This window comes from Falco peregrinus, chromosome 2 (genome assembly GCF_023634155.1).
Source record: "Falco peregrinus isolate bFalPer1 chromosome 2, bFalPer1.pri, whole genome shotgun sequence".
Taxonomy (NCBI): domain Eukaryota; kingdom Metazoa; phylum Chordata; class Aves; order Falconiformes; family Falconidae; genus Falco; species Falco peregrinus.
In genome coordinates, this window is record NC_073722.1 from 59,205,168 (window position 1) to 59,227,026 (window position 21,859).

Here is a 21,859-nt window from a genome sequence, read left to right on the forward strand (position 1 = left end):
TCTGTCTCCAAAATATCAGCTAAAAAATTGTCTAAAAGATATATGGAAACCTACTTTAGAAACTCAAAACTATATGCTGCTTAGTCAAACATACTTAAAGAAATACAGCATTATACAGGCAAGATTTTTGTATCAGTATTTTTATGCTTCTGCTATGAACAAGGTATTGACACTGTGAATAAACATGTAAAACAATGCCTAGAATAAGAAGAAAAATATTTTTATACAAATTATTAATATTAATGTGTCAACATAGGCTACTTCATACACCAAATTTGTAGCACAGGACTTCTGTAGGTGTTAAGTCTACATTTGTGGTAATTTTAATTAAACAGTTAAGATAAAGGAACTGCAAGCTATTTATAAGACTGCATTTCTACTGAAATTACATTAAAAGAATCTGTTTATTGCAACTGGACTGCCGTCAGAATGGTAGAATAGCAACACATCAGGAGGCCTCAAATATGGATTAGAAGTAGTAATGCAGATTTAATTTAAAACAGGTTGTTAATCAAAAAGTGTGGTATTTTTGGCCCTGAAATAATGACTTGTTTGAAAACCTCCATAAAGAAATCTCTGTATAAATACGTATGTATCAGAAATATTTAGTGTTATTCATAACTCCATAATAATGCAGCATCAAATGAAAAAGAAGTATATTACAATAATTTTACCTAAGGAATCATCCAAGATTTCCATTGGATTACTACCATGCCCATGAGAACTGCATTGGCCTTTCAAGCTTACAGCTAACTCGTTTTTATCCAACAAAGATCTTGTACAGAATTTGAATGAAAACAAATTCTAATGAAGATCAAGTGCTACACATGCCTCAGGAATTTCACAAAGCTAAAAAAAGTGCTGTAGATGAAAACATACTTGGGAAATCCACAAAGAGAGTAAATGGAATCACGCTATCACTCCCACGGAAGTACAGTGGGTTTGCAAGAAGACTTGGCTCTGCCAGTTCCTCTGCCATGAGGAAGAAAGCGAGGCTTGGCAGGATTTGGAGTGGGAAGGAAGTGGCAGTAGTTCCTCCAACGCTCCTACTACATGTGCTCAGCAGACTGCAGGCAAGGGTACTGCTACCAATATTCACTACTAGCAGAGCACTCCAGCTTTGCAAACATCTAGTGCCTTATTGCTATGGTAAGGAAGAGTTTTCATAGCTTAAAACTTTGGTTCCTTCTACAAAGCTCCAGTATCCAGATTTTGGACTACAGATGACAACTCCATTGTAAATAGTTATACTATTTGGAAAATTACTTTCTGTATCATTCTACCTCTAAGAACATGGTTATTTCATCACCAAGTCTTTCAAATATACTAGCAAACTTACTTTATCCACATATGAAAACATAGATGAAGAACTAAAAATAAGTTATGTTTTCCCCGTCTTTGATTGAAAAGTAATTTATATAATCCACTGGAAAGAATAGAAGAGAAGCTCCATATATATTCTAATTAATTACATGGTCACTAATGGGTCTAGAATAGGAAAAACCCAAATGCAGATTTTGTTACACTGTAATTCCTTAGGGTTTACTTTTTGTTGCATGGTTTTGAAATTATATGTCCAGTTACGATTATGTTTTTTATTATGTTTTATAATGCCTTGTGATAAATAGGACATAAAAAAGTCCTACACTGAGTCTTACTGCAAGTTTTCAACCCTTCACCAAAGCCAAATTTTTACTTAGGTACAGCCAGGGTATCAAAAAATCCACAGAACTAAGAGGCCTACTCCCCCAAGGGAAACACTGAAGAAACACGAGTGATAGGCACTCTGCCACCCTCAGAAGTGCTTTAGTGTATGATGTCTTGACTTAAATCAAGATCAGATTTCCTCACTTCACAGAATGCAAATCTTTCTCCACAGTAGAAGGATTATGAAGAATCACAAGGCATTATAAAACATAATAAAAAACATAATCATAACTGGACATATAATTTCAAAACCATGCAACAAAAAGGACTACTGAAACACAATTTGAATGTAGGTAACTTAGAAGATAAGCTCTAGCCAGTTTTTGCCAGGGATGATTTTGACACTTTGTGTTTTTCTGTATATGTAGGTCCTACATAAAATCTTTCCATAGTATTTCACATAAATGGGCTATTTTATACTATTTCTATTTAATGTTTGCAACATTCAATAGGTTTGTGTAACCAGTTGTACGTTAGACATTTTCTAGATGCTGTTAGATCTACCAAATGTAAAAGAAAAAAAAAAAAAAAAATCAAGAATCCTATATCACAGTAAATGTAACAGGAGATGGCGTCTCATAAATCTGAACTCCAGTGTCAAGGAAGAGAAGATCAGAAACCAGCAAACCTTTTATCAATTTTTAAACAGATTTAATTAAATCAATGTTTAAAAAGTTGGTGTTAAGTGATTAGCTCAAGGTTGTAGTAATATATGAAATATATGAAAATATGTGTCAAAAAATTCATAAGATATTTGATGGGAAGAGTGCAAAGAAGCCAGGCAGTGACAGAAGTGATCCCATGTAAACTGGAGTTTGAAGGTAGAGCGCTGAAGCAGTATTACTCTAATAGCAGGCCACAATCTCAAGCAAAAAAACTCACAAAACTTGTCACTTTTGCCAATGATAACGTTAATTACCACCAGCTTTGCCAGTGGTGATGCACATAGAAAGTCGGGAAACCCACAGGCTGGGTAATGCCAATCCTAACTCTTCAAATAAACTTGATTTGCAGGGGGGGTGGTTTTTTTGGCGAATGACATGAAACAAATTCTCAATGTTTTTAAAATATGCTACACCTATAATTGTCAAGCTAGCAGGGTGTAATATTTCATTATTCTTACAGGGCTGTTACGACAGTTAAACTCACAGGTTTCCTGGTGTGTTTGCACCAGGCACCCCCCACAATCTGCCCTCCCGCCCGCCAGGTCTGAGGTGGCCTCAGGCGGCCGCCCGGCTCTCTGCCCTGCGGGGCCCTGCGCCAGCTGCCACCTCGGTGCCACCTCGGTGCCACCTCGGTGCCACCCGCCGCGGCGCGGGCCCCTTCTCTCTCCGGCTGCCTCCGTTGAGGCGGTTGCCCCGGCCGGCACGACGTGGCTCTGTAGCGCTCGCTCGGCACCTCCCCCCACTACCCGCCTGCAGTCTGCCCCATTTCCTTGACGGCCCCACCTCAAGTCCCTCATTGCCCTCGGCCTCAGCTGCTGCCCCACTCGGACAGCTCGGGACTGGGGTGACCCTCCCGCCCACCTGCACGGCTGCCGCCGGGGCGCTGCCTCTCCCCGCGGCGGCCGCCATCTCACCCGATGGTGACAGGGCCGCCCCGGCCTCACCGGTTCTAACGGCGGGAGGCGGGAGCGCGGGGAGGGGCGGGGTGGCCGGCCCGGCCGTTCCAGCCAGCGGTCTTAAGTTATTGCTGAGAAAACTGATCCCGTTTACAAGAATTTCAGGAAGACAAAAAAAAAACCCCACAACAGAAACCAAGCAAAATTAAAAAAAAATCCAAACAAAACCTCAAACCGGAGGCACTTTCCGCCTGGGCCCCCCGAGGCGGCGGCGGGGCGCGGGTGTGCCTGAAGGGCAGCCCTGGTCCCCGCCTCGCCCTCCAGCCACGGCCTGTGCCTCCCGCTGCCTGCTTGTAAGGCAGTTGTGGGAAGAACTGAAACAAATCACCTAATTTAATACAATACAATACAATACAATGAGCGTTTTGTGGCAGGCCTCGCATTAGTTTTGACCGGGGGTCATAGATAACTAGATCCTCAGTTCACAAATAATTGCACCAGTCCAACTGGAGACACAGCAGAGGGGAAAAGAAGCAGGTAAGAAGAGGGGAAAGAACTTCAGCTGGTTTCCACCTCTGAGGCCATCCCTTTTCGCAGCTATCTTCTGAAGTTCAGCTGCTTATCCAAGCTTGCAGAAGCTGGATTAGTAATGCTGAGATCAATTCAGACCGTGACCAGCCAATACGTTAATAATTCCCTTCTACACTGAATGATTAGTTACTTTCAACATAATTAAAAATTTGTATTTTAACACAATCCTGGTATGAAAACAAGCTCAAGAGAGAGAAGCTAGGAAAGTTGTGAGGCTAACATGCTTTTGGTAGAGTTTCTTTAATTACACTCAAACCCAGTTGAGTTTTCAAGGGAAAACTAATTCTGGAAGAATGTAAATAATGCAATTAAGTGCTCTTCTAAATGAGAACCATGCTGCACCTGCATTCTTAATAGCTAAAAAAAATTATGCCATTGTATTCAATTTCAGTTGAATTGAAATTGAGATACTTCTTAAAAAAATGCAACTTGTTCAATTTCCTTTTCTTAAGGTAATAGAGATTCTAATTTTTTTATCCAGTGAACAACTGTTAACCTTAAGGCTCATTAATGACTGCCAAACCCCTTTATCATCAACCTAGTTCTGTAGATCACCTGCAGAGCACTTATCTTGACTGACCCTGCAGACTGCCAGAAGTCCACAGGCCTCAGTGAATGACATACAGAGGTAGAGAACATCGTCTTGAAAACCAAACCACACCTTTTGTTTAGCCTTCCTAGATAACCTGTGATTTTAAAGACTGCACAAATCACTTAACAACATATTTTGAAAAAATACAATTATCTACATTGCAAACATTCTCATTAAAACAACTCTCTGAGTGCCTTTATTTATAAGGGAAAATAAATGTACATAACGGTTGTTAGAGGCAATATCTGCTGCATGCACATTTTTACAAATACATTACACACAATTGTAAACATCATAACACTAAGAAACAAATAATTTTAATATGTTTTTAATATAATCAAGAAAGTAAAGAAACTTTTGAATCCTTAACAATCTAGTTTAAGAATGTTTACATACTAGTGTTTTTTAATTGTACATTGGTAGTGATTAATTTTTCTAAGGAAAACAGTATGTCCATGTACTCGGCACTCGTACAGTATTAGCTCTAGGTCAGGAATCCGAAATCCTGAAAAGTAAGAAAAAGCATTAGCTGTTGGTATGATATAACATTAAATACTTAAAATATGGAAAAGGTATAAAATATATTAGAAAACAGATATTATTATGTTGCTATACTTTTTAATATCTTTCAAAATAGTTGAATGCTTTGAAATTAAATCCTGAAGTCTGTCCTTAGTTTCACTGAGAGGTTTTTTTCTATGTGAGATTAAGGGATTTCCCCCAGGAATTCAGTTTACGTCTCAGTATCTATTTGACAGGTAGTTGAATCAATTCTTCCTGACATATACTTATCATCATTGGAAACTTTCCAAACTGTTTACAAATCTGGGATATTCTCCATTTCTTGCTGCCTGAAACACCTCAGTGTTCTCTGTTCTAGGAACTGAGTACCTACTTCTATTCACTTCATCTGAAGTTGCATTTATTTAACACATCTGGGAGAAGCTTGTCTGTGGAAATCTAAGTTGGCTACACTGTTAACAGCTTTCTGAAACTACTTCTCAACAAAAATATTGTGGCCTATTTGTATAAAAGTAAACTAATTTAGATGTAGATAATGATTAAAAATATTAAATAAATACCTCCTTAGCGAAAATCCACTGATCTCCTTCCATTGCGTGGCTGAAAGACAAATATTCAATAGAGCTCTATAAAACTAACTCGATTCAGTAACAAAGCCCCACACAGCTTGGTACGTGTAGAAATTGGTAAACTTCCGAGTTCTGTCAATGTCATCTTCCTTAAAGATAAACCTGAGACCACTTATTGTTTAATGCATATCCACCTCTGGAGAACATACAGTAAAATTTACTACATATAGACTGAAGAATGCATTATGCCTATCTTGTATGATTTTATAAGAGGAGAAAGCCACAAGAAGTCACTCTAAGAAGCCATTATCCCTCATTCTTTCTGCATTTTCTTAACATGTGGTTTCAGGTTTGCTGTTATTGCATTTGTAAGTGTTTGTTGCAATTCATAAACCAATATATGTCACTCTCAGTTTTATTTTTTGACTGCGTGCTTTAACATAGGCAAGGAGTTTCTCCGTTTTCACTGTGGTCATTTTCAGAAATATTTTAGACTACTTGGACTTAATACAATTTCTACTAATTCTGATAAAAAATTTCTTACTGAGCTTAATAAGGATTTGCTTTTTACTCTGTCATTGTGAATGCACTGATGTTAGTATTACCCAACTTTAAAGATTCAAGCATGATACATAAGAAATTTAACTACACAAACTTGCAGTCTTTTCATTAGAATCACAGAATCATTTAGGTTGGAAAAGACCTTTAAGATCATCGAGTCCAACCGTAGTAACTTTCTTATTCAAAGCCATTAGCCACTTTCTTATTTAAATAGAAAAAAACATTAACCAAAACCAAGAGAGTTATTATTAAGTGTGACTTGCCATCTTTAACTTGCTAAATTGTGCTAAAATGGAGTAAAAAGGCTCTATGACATAAAAGATGAACACAGTAGTTTTGTTCTCATGAGAATTTTTTATCTAGTTTCTAACCCTACCGGTCAAATTACAAGGAAAATGGGGAACGTAGGCTCAGTAGCAGTTTTGATACAGTGTGTAAGCATGGCATTGTATTTATATCACATGCAAATGTACCGTGTTGAACAATGCTTTAGAACAATTGTCCAAGATGCTGTGTTTTCTATAACTTTCTCTGAGAATTACAGACATAATAACTTATTAAGGCATTGCATGGTATCATGTATACATTATTTGTTGTACATATTAATGTACATTATTTGTTGTACATAATAATGTTGTACATATTAATAAATATTAATATATGTACAAAGACTCCCTACTATTACTTTATTTTAATCTAAGAAAATGGAGCAGATCTTGAGTAGTACTATATGGTGGAATGCTCTTACTGAAAAAGTTTCCTCCATCACAGTAATTCTTAACATAATTCACTCTTTTCTCTACTTTTTGTTTTGTAACACCACAAAAAGAAAAAAAAAAAAGTGTTAAACAAACCATACCCTGTAGAAAAAGTAGCCTCTGCTTTGAATCCCTCCAGGCCCTTGAAGTTCTTCCTGGAAAAAAGTATTTTAAATCATAGAATGGTTTGGGTCGGAAGGGACCTTAAAGATCATCCAGTTCCAACCCCCCCTGCTACAGGCAGGGACACCTTCCACCAGACCAGGCTGCTCAAAGCCCCATCCAGCCTGGCCTTGAACACTGCCAGGGATGGGGCATCCACAGCTGCTCTGGGCAACCTGTTCCAGTGTCTCACCACCCGCACAGGAAAGAATTTCTTCCTAATAATTAATCTAAATCTACCCTATTTCAGTTTCATCATATCTACTCTTGTAAATTAATGCATATAGATAATGCATTTTTTATATACATATTAAAAGTATTACTTCAGTACTACCACACAGTCTTGCCCCTTAACAAGACACAACCCAGACACAACCAGAGTGTCTTCATGGTAGCAGAATCTCTACAAAGTAGAGTTGGTCTGCACCTCACGGAAGGACAACAATGCAAAGCTTAAATATCAGAAATACATTGCCATTGGAGTGTCTTATGGTATTTATATTTCATTATTTTTCTACTTTTTCTATTCAATACATGAACAAAAATAAAACCAGGACCAAAACAGGCAGCTGTTGCAAGTTAAAGGAATTGATCTAGAACATAAAAGGAAATCAAGTGTGCAATTACTAATATGGAATTGTGATTTATGTTAATATGTTATTCTCTGCTTACAGCTAAGCACTTCTTAAAGACTACATAGTTTTCTTGTTTGATTTTATGACAGGTTGGTATTAGAAAACAACTGAAGCTAAAATCTGTATTCATTGTTACACCCACCTTCTAAACTTCCAAGGGTTTGGAGATGTTAAAAAAAATACATGCTGTAATATATGTGCATGTATATTCACAAATCTGCATGTGTGTGTATATATATATATATATATACACACAGACATACATATTCTTGAAGAAGTATGGTTATTTAAAGTTTATTTTAATGCCTGTCCTCTACAAGTTATCTTGTTCAGTCTCTTGGGTGGACTTGCTAACAAAATGCTCGTGTCTTCTTTCTTAGATCCTATTTTATCAGTCAAGATGCAACTCAAGAGGAATCAAATTCATGACAAAATCTGGTGTCAGCCCAAACTGGGCTGAGTAAATAAATCTAATAAAACGCATTTCCTTCTTCACCTATCCACCTTTTCAATTCCTTATCTGATTGGAAAGAGGTGGGTGTGTTTATGTACAACAGGTTCTGGTTTTCTTCCCAGTGAGAAAAAAAAAAATAAAATCAGCAAGCTAACCATTTCTAAAGCACGTTCTGTGACATCAGAGTCAGATAGTCCAACCAAAGGTGGGCAGCCCACAGGAACATAGGGGCTTCCTGCTCCATGGGGGATCGGAGTTCCTCTGCACATCTCAGGCAGGGTTGCTCCAGTCCTCTACTGGCTTTAAAGTTTACCCATGCTATCTCCCTATCAGCCCATCTGGTAGAGTCTCTTGGAAAGAAATATTTATAGCTTTCTCACAGTCATGGAATAATTGCAATAATCTGCCATCAATAATAAAAGTATTTCAGTGGTTTTGTAATTATCTATGGCCCTCAGCAATAACATTTGGATAGGGTTTTAAACTCATACTAAAATATACTGAAATCTGCCATATAAACAAATATGATAAGTGTAATAGGGATGAATTTCAAAGATTTATTATAACATTAAAATAAATAAGGTGCATGCAAAAATACAAAACCCAAAAGAGTCTGCAAAGGCAACTGAGTCCACAAGATGTGAGCGCTTTGTAAAGGTCTGGTGTTTATGGGCTATACAGGAATAAATAACATCTTTAACAAGGTGACTGGCATTCACAGCAGGAATTGACAACAGGAAATCAAAAAAGTTGCTTTCTATAAAATGCAATTCAATTTAGAGCTGTTTTCACTGTTTCTTTAGATCTACATGAATATTTTTAAATGGCTATATTCCGTAAGTGACAGCCATGCCATTACTTTTCTTGGCTTCAGCTGTATAGAAGAAAATTATGCAAGTACATATTTAATATTATGCATGTCTTCATTGGGATTTAATGAGCTCTTCACTTTGTAGGTCTAAATGCCTATCTTTTGCCTGTATATAGGTCCAATAGCATAAATACAGTTCACATCAAATTCATCACGAGGTAAATTTTACCCCATATTTTCCTTTCAGATATGTAGCAGGTTACATTTTCTTAACAATTTTAGTCCATGAGAAGAAGTACAAACTCTTTAAGTTCTTATATGTGGCCAGGTTCTGTCACTGGATAAGAAAAATGTGATTCAGGGCATATAGTTGGGATTATGCAATGATCCAAAGAGAAGGGCAGAAAGCTGGCATAAATAATCATAGGATTAAGAGTTCAGTGAAAATTTGGGAGTTAACAACACAGCCTTTATCTGGATTGAAAAAGGAAAAATCCTACTTATGGGGATGCTAATATCCGAGTTTTAAGTATCGCATTTGTAGACCTAATTGAACTTGTGTGTCAGTGAATATTAAGATATTGATAAGAATCAGATAAGAAATCACATCAACATATCTAAGGAACAACCAAGCCGAAGTCAATGTGAAACAGCAAGAATCTGGGTCTTAGACTGTAGTATACTATATTATACAGGAATCTTTGGTGTTCTTATAGAGAAGGATTCTTATATCTCAGACTGCATTTTTCTCTCCATAGCTGTATTAAGGAAGTGGACATTAGTAGCCATCTGCTTTTTTATTTTTGAACTTCTAAGTTGCATTTGCAGCAAATATACCAAGTTTTTTATGATAGCTTAGAAATAATGGTGCTGTTTCTCTCTATGCAAAACTTCTGTTCCAAAACACACTACTGTTCTATTGAAAATTAATTCCATTGAGAACTTCATCTGCACCTTGTTAAACGGTAAAATTGCCTATAAATTACTTTAATAAGTCATAAATAATATGCATTTAGGGAGTAAATATGGTTTGAATTCCAAACAGGGAAAACAAGGAACTCCCTAGAAGATATAACTCAACTGCAATATAATGGTACAAATAAATTTCAATGTATTTTTATTTTTATGAAATAATTAACAGATCCATTTTGATACATACGCTCTGTGTTCTACCACTGTTCTGTTTTAAGGTATATTACTTCAGTGTTTTCTTGGTTTAAATGTTAAATATCAGCAGGATTATTTTTCACTAATTAAATAATAGAAACCCCTCATGTTTCTAATGAAAATACACTAGTGTGATATTAAATCATGAAAATAAAAGTATTATGAGCAGAAAGGCCCACAAGGACATTTTTAGAAGAGCTAATGAATCACAAAGTGTGAGAATGCAAGCATGCAGAGTTTAATATTACATACGTCCACTTTGTATCTCTTCAGTCTTCTCTCATTAAGCTGGGGAACGAGTTGCAGTAAAGGATGCAGGACAGACGACTGAGAGGACACGAACACACACACATGAGCAACAATGAAATTCAGACCTTATGATGCAAAAAAAGTCTCTTCCTGCAGTATTGGCTTATAGACCAAACAAGACAAAAAAGGACTGAATATGTTAATTAAGAAAGTTATTTTTTTAACATTCTGACTTGACGACAAACAGGTACCAACATTTGTATTTACACTATGAACGTGATGCACAGAGCGATGGAGGGAAAAGCTATGCAGCCTCACCTTTACTCACTGAAAGTTCAGAACTGTTTACAGACTTTTTGCCCAGGCAAATGCAATTATTCAGACTCTGATCAGCCTCTGTGAGTGGTAGAGAGAATATTTCCATACAGTACTCCTACTGACATTTCTACGATTGTCTACAATGGAACTTAGCAGCTTCAGTCTCCATTGTACTGAAAAGTTCATTTGTCTTCAAAATAAATCACAGCAAGAAAAATTAATGTGTTTTTTTTTCTTCTAGAAAATACTGTGCAGAAGGGATCCATTCTCAAGTAAAATTTGTAACCATGGCACTGGTCATTCTACCTAAAAAACAAGCCACAACCATGAAATTCCTTGTGTTCAACAAGACTTTAAACTTGCAGACAGCCTTGTTAAGCACAGTGGCATCGTGTACAGTGTTAAGTACCCCTCTGGTAAAACACAACCACGTGGGCTTGCGGAGAGAGGTCCAAGCAAGAAACAAAGTAGAACAATCTAAGTTTGCTCAACCAATTTAAACCTTCAACTCATGTAAACATAATTTAAAAAATAATGCATTTTTGATACAGTACTTCTTAGAAAAGTAGCACAATGAAGAGAATTTTAAAATACGGAATAACTAATTAAAGTGTTAATGTACTTAATAAGTAAAATGAACTTGCCAACTTGGAGCTAATTTTGCTCTGTCGGCCTAAGATAGGCAATATGACATAATATATAAAAAAGTGTAAGTCTGACATGAGTGGAGGAGTTAAAGGGCATCCCAGCTGGCCACTTGGGCTCTGTCTTGCAGTCAGTGGAGAGAGGTTAATAAAGACAGGAAATGATGGATCTCACCTAGGTTAGTATCTGAGAACTGGGCTAGAAAATAGTCAACTAAACAGCTAAACTAGAGGGAGTGAGAAAGTGGTAATCACTGCAGGCAGGCAGAGGCAAAAAGGTATTCAGCATAGGGACAAAGCGGGGTGCAGTAATCTCTTCAGCAGGAGCAGCAGCAGAAATCACTCATTTCACTGTGCCCTGATTACCATTAAAACTTCCAGAGCAGCTGTGTCATGAAAAGACTGACGCCATTATCAGCAATATCACTTTCTAGGAAATATATCATGTATTTCTGATTAAATGTAAAGACCAAGGCAAAAATGGATATTAACATATAATAATGACTGTTAAGAAATGAGAAAACATGAATATATTTAACTTTCTCAAAATCCTATGATGCACAGAAAAAGCACATAGATGCACAGAAATAACAGATTATACTTGCACTTTAGAAGCAGGAGTGGATCACATGTAGTTTATTTGTTGGTTTATGAGAATGTTTTTATAGCAACAATATTGGACTATTTTTAAAATCATATTTTTCATTTAAAATACAATCCAAAGTCTGAGTGAGACAAATACTATTTTGCCTGATACATATTTATGGCATGCACAAATAGATACAATTTAATTAATTAATAAAAAAGTCATTGAGGGTTCTTAGCATTTATGGTCATGTTTTCAGCTTCTATAAATCTGCATTGTTTCACTGCACATGTTATGTTCTAGTACCAGAAAAAAAGCATTTGATCTTATTCTTAAATGTTGAAACTACAAGATTAAGATGCAGCTGGGATCCCATTAAGATTTGGTTGGGTTTTTTTACACCTTGACAGTACTGATGATCCTCTCCCACATTCTTAAGAGATGTTCTGTAACTTAAACATGAATCTCCCAGTTCTGAGCTTGCTATTCATTTGGAGAGACTACTGCAAAAAGGAACATCACCTCGTTTTTATGTACAAGCATACATGTACTCACAAGGAGGTGCTATGCCACTTACCATGATGTCTGAGTTGCCTGAGTCATGAGTCTTAGAATAATGAAATAAGAACTGTTCAAAAAAATTAAAAGTGTCATTTTACTACAAAACAGGGCGAGGGTGTTATGGTTTTCTTGACAATTTTAGTGTGATCGTAAAAACATACATAGAAATCTTACCCTTTTGGTGTTGTCTTTTTCATCTAAATCCTGTGGGAATAATCAGTAGAGAGGCTTTTATTTGGTTTTTTTTTAAAAAAAAAGAGCAATGAACAATTTTGATTACTTTATAAACTTTTCAGTAATGGATTGGAATATCATCCTCCCTTAATAGACATATTACATTTGTCTATTTGTCTAATATTGACATTTACTTGTCAATGTAATTACTCTTTTCTATAATTAAAAGAATTTACAGAACTAACAGAGTTACAGAAAAAACTCTGTAGAGAGCATTGATTACTCTCCACTAGAAGAGCAGTTGTGTTTAGTAGATGCTCTTTTGTATATCCCTAGACTCTCCTAAGTAGATTTCTTTCTCCATTGAGAGCTCATAGTTTTTCTAACCCAGAGCAATAAAACCACCTAAAACCTTGTATCCAGCCTGGAGATTATTTTCCAAATATTGGAGTCTCCCTGTTATCTTTAATAGGTGTTGGATTAAGACACATAGCATTTCAAAGTAAAAAAATTATAGTTTTACTTCCAGGACTGAGTGACACTTCAGATACTGGGTCCTCAGAATTCATTGTAGACACTGGCACACTGAGAGATCAGGCTTCAGAAATGCTACGTGGTCTTTCATGTGTGTTACCTGTGGTTTCTGGAGAAATCCGATTACCAGAAAGCAGAGTTCTTCCAGTATACTGGATGTCTAATGCAAAGAAAACACGAACTCAGGCATCACGCTTCCAACCCTACTACATACAACAAACAGTATCAAAATAATCAAGTAACCTCTGTCTGACTCACCTGAGGCTGAGAATCTGTGGACAGGTAGGCAGAACATGCATCGTCTATCTGTAAAAGTTCACACAGTCCTTTTTTAAGAAGTCAGATTAATAAAAACAAGTGAACTATTTATATTTTCAGAAACAGTTCAGTGCAGCTAAAAGCATGGTAAGCTTGTCCACCATAAGGAATCCTTATAGATACATTCAGGAAATACTTCGCATTCAAGGAGGAAAAAAAAGGCCTTAACCACATAAAAAATTACACTTGCTTAATCTGAACAAACACCTATATATCTGTGTCCTTTATTGTCTTACCTGCCTCATGCCCCTCTTATTTGTAACCTTCTCAGACTAAGTCATATTTTAAATTATGGTTTTAAGCACCTGGGGTATGGACTATAAACGTAAATCTCTACTGTGATATTTTTGGATTATACAAAACTGTGAAGAAAATGACAAAACTAAAGGAAGTGATTCAATGAGCTGTCCTCAAACACAACTCTTCCAACTGTATTCCAGCATCTTGAGTGATTATGAGAGGTGCCAGCACATCTTATGTATGTCAGTCCTTTTGTGTGAGTCACCAAGCAACCAACACCCAAGTTTTGCACTAATTTCTTTGTCAAACGGAGAGCCTTACAAGGTTTTGTTTAAAGGAGGTGGTTCCCAGATCACAGTACTAGTAAGAGATATATAAAATATATTTCAAGGGAACTTAAAAGGAACTGTGGAAGAAGCCATTGCTGGTGAACTTAGACATGTCAGCACAGAATGGAACGTGACACACAGAGACACAAACCCAAAACAAACAAATCCACAAACCAAGAAGTCCCAACTCCCATTTCATCTGGATCAAACTCATGTCCATTTAGCTCTACATCTTATCTCCAAAAACCACCAAATGTCAACACCCAGGGAAGAGCCTAAGACAAGATCAGCACCCGAGTAAAACCCATGCTCTCCAACCACCAGCAATCTGTAGTGCAAGCATTCTGAGTTGGAAGTAGATCTTTGTAACAAAGCTCAGTGGATTTATGTGCTGTGAATGTCACCAATCTCTCTCTGAACCACTGCAAACATCTAGCAACCACAAGGTTCTGTGGCAAGGTTTTCCTAAATACTGCATGGAATACCTCTTCTGTTCGTCTTAAGCAGCCTTTTCAAGGCTGTCTTCATTCCGTGCTAGCATAACCTTGTCTTCGAAGAAGTAATGAGTAAATGATTGCTACCCATCCTCTCCGTACTGCCCATAACCTTGTATGGACAGTTGATCACAATCTTCTTCTGTTGTCTCTTTTCCAAGATGAAAGAATCACATAATACTGAATCATTTTTATTGGTGTTATTAATTGAGAAGGGAGAAGAAATGGAATAAAGGGTATTTGAATTAATGGAAGTAATATTACCAGTGCTGAAAGCCTGAAGTATTCTGTGAGGAAAAGAAAAAATCCTCAGTATTTCAACGAAAGTTTAATAATAATGAAAAAAAGAGGCTTAACTTTTCATTATATAAATTTAAAATTGTATCAAGAGTAACCTCCATTGGTATGCACCGTTGGGGTTTTTCCCATTAAATATTTGACACTGTTAGTCAAAAAGTGTCTTCTGCGGGTTTTTTTGGAATAAAGAGTAGGCAATGCAATGGGTCTTATGATTTTACTATAGGTTAAAAGCCCTAAACAGTGCTCTTTAACGATGAAAACATTACATAAAAAAAGCAATAAACAAATAACATTTATCTATCTGAGTACTTCAGGACAAGAAATGATTTATTTCTCTAGAGACAATCTATGAGAAAGCATTAGCAGAGACAGCGGGAAAGGTATTAGCTCACAGAATTACCCTTTCAAACAGTTTTTATTGGTAACACATCCTCCTTATTCACTTCATCTTGCGTTTGTTTGTCTCTGGGTGTATTATTTCAGCTACACTGCTTTCAGAGTAAGGAAACGTAGAGGGAGAAATCAGCAGTGAACGAGATACACTACGCTGAAGTAATTTTGGAAGCCTACATTAAAAATTTACTGTTTCTTCTTAATGAGGGATTTTTTTTGTTTTGTTTTTTATTGGTTTATTTGCTTGGGTTTTAGTTGGTGGCGACTCTCAGAGAACTACCATAAATCCGTAGCAGGACAAGCCAGAGATTGCTTTGTGTTCAACACAACACAAGGCAAAGCTTCTCTCAGCTAAAACCTGCATGGGCAAAGCAAGGGCTGAGGAAAAGCCACAGCTTCTGTTAATTTATTTTTTAAAAGGAATTAAAAAGAAGAGCGGTTTCTATCCTTCTTGATGCATCATCTCCATAGTTTTCTCTCCTCTCTCAGAAACGTGGCTTGAAGGTAGGAGCTTGCGTAGTGTTTGGGGTTGCTTAAGTAACAAAGAAACAAAAGGATGTGAGTCAAGTAAAGGAACATTATACTTAGTTACAAAGTTCCCATATTTAGAAAATCGAGAGTCATTCCTGGAAAATACTACGTTCATTTAGAGACAGGGCTTCTCCTGAATGATCCACTAGTAAAGTAATGAACAGGGAAGAACCGATTCTTTTCACTCCAAGAAACTGTGGTGAACCAGTACGATTTTGTAGTCAGGTTGGTTTAGGGTATATAGCTATGCATCTAATTCTCTTTCCTGAGACTATCTCCAGTCCTGCATCATTCCTCCTGTAATAGTAAGTTTTATATCACTTATATTACATAACTTTACACAGAATTTAGTATCTGCATTTTTTCTTGACCAAAACCAACATGAACTTTGCCTTTCTTTCCAGTCGCCCTAGTGCCAAATTCTGTTACAACTAGTAAATCTCAGCAATAAATGCAGAAATGTATAAAACAGCATTACTAATCCAGAATGTAAATAACTTGTTTCCAAAAATTCCTTATAACTATCAGGATCTTACTTCCCAAGAGACTACTTTCTCCCAGGAGGTAAATATTACCAGGACTTATTCAAATGCCAGTCTAGAAATATATTAGGTTTTGAGTCGATACTTCCAATATGAACTCAGGGGAGCTGACAGTAGGGAAGTGTCTCCTGTAATGGCCTCAATAGGAAGAAATTTACTCCCTGCATCTGTACCCTTAGTGTGTCACTTGCTTTCTAATGTTATCAGAAGCTACAAAATTAAATGTCAACAGAATACTTGGTTACAGCAACACTAAAGCATGTGAATTGCAGGCTAAATCCTCTCTGTGTTATGTCCTGCCACTCCATTTGTTCCAAAAGGACAGGGAAGACCCCACGTTAACCTGTGTCATATCCTACAGTCAAAACAAATGTTCATTTCAAAGATGGGAATGGAAGTTATGATAGCAAACAGTAGCAAAATGTTAGAGGGGCTAACTGACACGGTACATTATCCTTTAACTAGTAAAAGAGAGGCTGGAATAGGATTAAATACAGTGTCCCAGCCCTGTGTGCAGAACAGAAGCAGCAAGAGGTAGGACTGGAGGAACTGAAATAATTCCTGCATATCACGTACAGACTATAAAACTACCGGATGGGACCCTGTGTTGCTTCCAGGGACAGTAACTGCGTGGTCATTGACAGTTAAATGACAAGTGTTATCAAACATAGCTCTCCATTGAACCACAGCAGTCTTTTCCTGGAATGACACGTCAACACCTAGCCTCAACTTCCTGCTGGAACAACCATTCAGAAAATCTGGAAAACAAGATGTTTCACCTCATCGCTGATGTCAGGATAGGAGACATACAGGAGAAGAAGGACTGGAAGAAGCAGCACCTGAACTCCATGCAAGGGAAATACTGAAGAGTGAGATGTGACCGTAGCAAGGATGGGCACAGAAGAAATGGGAGCATACACTAGGGCAGATGATGCTTACCTCTTTCCACAGCTGCAAATCCTCATCTGCCTCAAGTGCCTGAGATGGCATTGGTGCACCTAGAAGCACAAACCGTGCTTAGCAACACTGCCCAACAAAGGTAACTTGTGTAACCATGCTGTGTCAGTCATTTAAATAAACACTCTGAATACAATATACCACCTAGTACGCTTATTAACTGTGAAGTCTGAGAGCTGCGTCGTTCAAGGAAGTCTGCTGCCCTGCATGTTGTGGGGTTTGTCCAATCGTTTCTGCCTGCTCTAAGTTAGCAACACAGCAGGAGGCTTCATCACAAGTTCACAGCAGATACGGACGCTCACACCTCTTAGCAATAGACAGTGTGGAAGTTACTCAGGTTTCACTGAGGGTCAGACTACCATTAGTCTGTTCTCGGTAGTTAAGTGCAGGCAAGAAATTTTGCATGGCAGCTCTTGAACGTTAAGATCCGCTCAGCAAAACACATTCCAGCACCCACAACCTCAAGTTTTCTGAGAACTTGACTCGCCTCCAGCACATGTATTGCAAGTTGAGGATCTGGATTCTACCTCTTGCTTTCTTGTATTTACATAGCACATGTTTAAATCTTTGATTGTAATGTACACTTGCACATGAATGATGCCTGTGATATGAAGATGGTGGTTTTGAGAAAGTAGTAAGACACTACATGTGTAACTGGCTTTATTTCCTCTGTTTGGCATATGTGATGTGATGGAGATCAGTCTCTTAGGGGACAAAACATGGTATTAATTGCATAATGCTGCAGAGATGCCATGCTTGGCTTGGGGGCAGCTCCTTTCTCCATCTCTGCCCACCCAGGCTGCAGACCTGGAAGCCAGTGTCTCTGGGTCCCTCTCAATTCAACACCCAGAATATCCACCTTTCCACATTATTATTTTATCTGGCAGTATATTTCTAATGGTGATGTATTATTAGAGTTTCTGTAAATAATAGAAATAAGCATAACTGAATCGTGAGTACACTAGACACGACGCAAGTGTATCAGTGAAGGGACATGTAACTCACCTGGGAGGGAGACAGGTGCTGGAGAGGCTGGTGCTTTACCTGTACACTCCTAGCACTGCAGGAAACCCTACGAAGTCATCTATTTATCCTCCTGCCCAAAGCTGCTGCCCACGAGCCATTCCTAACCAGTTTATACACTGTTCTTAAAGACCTCAGATTAATAGATATTTTATAACCTCCCAGACAATCTATAATTACCTGTTGTCACATTTTTTCAAAGAATTGAACCAAATCAAACAACAACAACAAAAAAAACAAAACAAAAACCCCCCACCAAAACCACAAAAGTGAAGGTAGACTTAGCTAGAATGGCCAAGTAAGCAAGGTATGAATACCCCTCATCTCCATTTGTTTTACATATATCACTAATAACAATAATTGCAACACTAGTTAGTTCCAGGCATTAAGGGGTTCATTTCAAAACTGTATTGTGGTACTGGTACAAACTTAAGGTAACTAATTATTCTGGATGCTTGTTTTCCCCAAAAAATAATCAGATTATTTTCACACTGTGTAGAAGTGAGGTATTTTTTACATCTCTGAGACGTTCACATAACAAAAAAACTGCTTTCTAAAGAAAAATTTGCTTCTTCAGATGTTTGTTTTAGTTCAAGGAAAAACACTAAATAAATTAAAGGTGTTAAAATTCTCTTACTCCAATCTGAATATACTAGTTTAAGAATAGAAAGCAAAGTATGCCTGGGACTGGCATCTTGGTTGCAAAGAAAGGAACTGGGCAACACTTCAAATTAACACACTTTCCCCATTAAACCTTTGCTCACCCATCTCTGAGTGCTGCTTCTGCCATTGCCTGGCTCACAAAGCTTCCAGGGGGAGTAGAAGAAATCCAATAGTCTGTAAAGCTTAGGGCAGCAGGCAAGAAACCCTGAATATTACAGTTTGCTTGGGTTTGGTTTTGAGGTTTATTTCACCTGAAGTGTATACTTTTGCACAGAGGAGATGCAATTATTTCACTAGCTCCTACCTAAGTATCCTTAACCCTTCTCCACTTATTCACAACACTCTTATTCCGTGTGCAGTCTCATCTGTTTTGTGCTCAAACTTAGGACTATGCTCCTCCCAGTGCCAAGTGGTGTCCCTTCATCACCCCATCCAGAACAGTGCTGCAGTCCTTACAGGGCTTCATTCATTTACATACACACACACCAGCATGCACAGGGAAAAAGTAAGTTATTTTGTAATATACACAAAAGAACCATAGCAGGGAGAAAAAAAAAAAAAAAGGGAAAAAAAGAGTGTTATTGAGGAAAGGAACATGGAAGAGGAAATCCTCCTACAAAATTGACACTGTCCATGACATGTTCATCTCTTATCCTTAAATTCAGCCAACTTCTAAAACCTAAACTTCCAAGGCAGCAGATTTCCAGACGCACAGTTTCAGTCACTTTTCAACCTGGGATTCACTTCTTATATCTTCTTCCCTCCAATGCACAAGCTCCTGGCAATCATTTCTATAAGAACAACGCCGAAATACTGTGTGCCATGGCCTTTCCTTGCCCTCCTTTTCCTTCCCTCCACTCTTCCACATCCCCAAAATTTATTTTTAACAGAATATTAAGTATACTGTATTTAGATTTGTCTGATTCGTGATATCAAAAACCCAAAACAGATCAGAACAAAAACTCCTGATGAAAGCAATTTACACACATATAATACAAACAAAACAAATATTCCTTGCACAGGAACTGATTTTGTAATGTTACTTCACAAGCTGCAAGTAGCTAATCTATCTGGAGTGGGAAAACAGAACAGAAAAGAAAAGAGAGTGTTTTGTTAGAAAGCCCATTAGCTACGCTCCTGTCGCAATCGCCCCCTGCTACAAAAATAGCAACTTTCAGGTGTGAGACATTTCAAACTAAATCAAGATAATCAAGCTCTAAGCCTAAAGCAACTCAGCAGCTCTACCCTTTCCCACTCAACCCCACCCCCAGGGATTCTTCATGCAATAAATATTATTTCGGGTCAGACTAGGTGACTTCCAGAGGGTCCTAAATTTTAGTACAAGCCTGTGATATATCTCATTTCCCTTCTCTTAGCTTTTAAATCAAAGTAGATTACATTTAAAATTAAATCGCTTTTAAGAAGAGCTACTTCGCCGAGTTGCTGGTGTGTATTTTGCCAGGACAGGGTAATCTTCCCGGGACAGAGGAAGAAGCCCCCCCCAGACCAATCCCCGAAACCGTGCCCAGCAGCTCCAACCTCCTGTGCCAGCCCCGCACGGGACCCCGGCCCAGCGGCAGCGGCTCGCTTTGCAGCCCCCCCCCCCCCCCAAACAAAATCTGCAGAGCTGGCGGTGCAGGAAGGGGCGGCGGGGAGGGTGCTTCTCACCTTTGCAAGCAGACATGGAGGAGGCGAGGAGAAGCAGCAGCAGCAGCGGGGACCCCGGCAGCGCCCCGCCGTCCCCTGCCTTCCTCGGGCTGCGCCGAGGGGTGGCTGCGGGCGGCTGCTGGCAGAGGCCGGCCATGCCCGCGGTGTCCCCCGCGCTGCCTGCCAGCCACTCTTCTGGGCATGCCCTCGCTCCCTGGCCAAACTTTTTAAATCTCCCTGACACGTGGACGAGCATCACCTCGCCTCGGGGAGGGCGCGACAGCCGCCCTGCCCCCTCCCGGCGGCCCCCCCGGGCAGACCCGGCTCCTCCTCCGCCGGGCAGCTCGGCCCCGCTCCCCCGGGGGGCACACGGGCTGTAACCCCGGCTGGGGCGGCGGGTGGGACACCGAGGAGAGAGCCTGCAGCCTGCCCAGCCCGTCGTTAAACCCCCTCCTTAAGAAAAAGGCCGTGTGTGAAAACACGCGTGTCTCAGACACCCAGCGCCCGGCAGCAGGAGGGGCTGCTCCGCCCTGCCAGCCCCGGCGGCCCAGGGCAATGGAATGGGGGTGGCCAAGGGGAGCGTTCAGAGACTGTCCTAGCCCAGCGTGGGGGGGAACAGAGGCACGATTTAAAATGGGGACATCTCACAGAGATTTGCCCCCAACTAGCTGAGCCTGGGAGTAAAAACGCATTGAGCTCGCATGCGGGAGAAGGCATCGGTGGCTGGGATGTGGGGCTCTGCGGACATGCACCTGCCTGCCCTGGGACCCGCCGATCGCTGAGTTTTCCGAAGGAGCCCCGCTGCAGGGGTGTGCCTGCTTCCCGACTTTCCCTATGCCCTGAAAACACAAACACAAAATGCCACACCATGAAATAGAACTCAGTAATGTGGTGGTATTGGGTGATTAAAATCCTAATGCTCTGCTTAGCAAGGCATTTTACTTAAAATACAGCTGCAGACCTTGCTCCCAGGTGTTATGCCTGTAGATAAGCAAAGCAACTACATGATATTATAAGATATTCAAAAGCACACAGACCCCAAATCTGTAAAGACTCTTGGGCAGCTTAGTCCAGCCATCCCTGAAACACAGCGAGCCCTGGCTCACCAGACCTGGTACCCTCGTCTGCCGGTGCCTCTCACTGCCCACAGAATGCTTGGGCTGGTGCTGACCTGCTCCCCACACCCAGCCCAGTAGCAGGATCCAACTTTCTCCAAAGGTGTGTGTCCAACTGTCTCTGCTCTTTGACCATTTTCTCCAGAGGGAT

General features: G+C 39.2%; 1 protein-coding gene across 2 annotated transcripts; it reads right to left on the bottom strand.

The window, feature by feature from the left end:
* Nucleotides 1-4,651: 4,651 nt before the first annotated feature.
* NMU (neuromedin U) lies at nt 4,652-21,028 on the bottom strand. 2 transcript variants are annotated; one of them, XM_055797075.1, is made up of 10 exons: nt 20,615-21,028; nt 17,243-17,301; nt 13,415-13,462; nt 13,257-13,316; nt 12,623-12,652; nt 12,465-12,515; nt 10,343-10,417; nt 6,963-7,016; nt 5,534-5,573; nt 4,652-4,956 (listed from the first exon to the last, which is right to left on the bottom strand). In XM_055797075.1, the coding sequence occupies exons 1-9, from the start codon at nt 20,847-20,849 to the stop codon at nt 5,538-5,540; spliced, it is 648 nt and encodes a 215-aa protein (XP_055653050.1). In that variant the 5' UTR covers nt 20,850-21,028; the 3' UTR covers nt 4,652-4,956; nt 5,534-5,537. The 2 variants fall into 2 exon arrangements, with proteins under 2 accessions (XP_055653050.1, XP_055653051.1); XM_055797076.1 differs by lacking the exon at nt 12,465-12,515.
* Between the last annotated feature and the right edge of the window lie 831 nt (nt 21,029-21,859).

What these genes read in the sequence shown, in the direction of transcription:
- NMU (XM_055797075.1), bottom strand. Translation starts at nt 20,849, where the DNA reads ATGCTCGTCCACGTGTCAGGGAGATTTAAAAAGTTTGGCCAGGGAGCG. An exon ending in CCACAGATTCTCAGCCTCAG is followed by an intron (nt 13,317 to 13,414) that starts GTGAGTCAGACA and finishes TCTTTGCATTAG; the next exon opens with ACATCCAGTATACTGGAAGA. An exon ending in AAAAAGACAACACCAAAAGG is followed by an intron (nt 12,516 to 12,622) that starts GTAAGATTTCTA and finishes TTTTTTGAACAG; the next exon opens with TTCTTATTTCATTATTCTAA.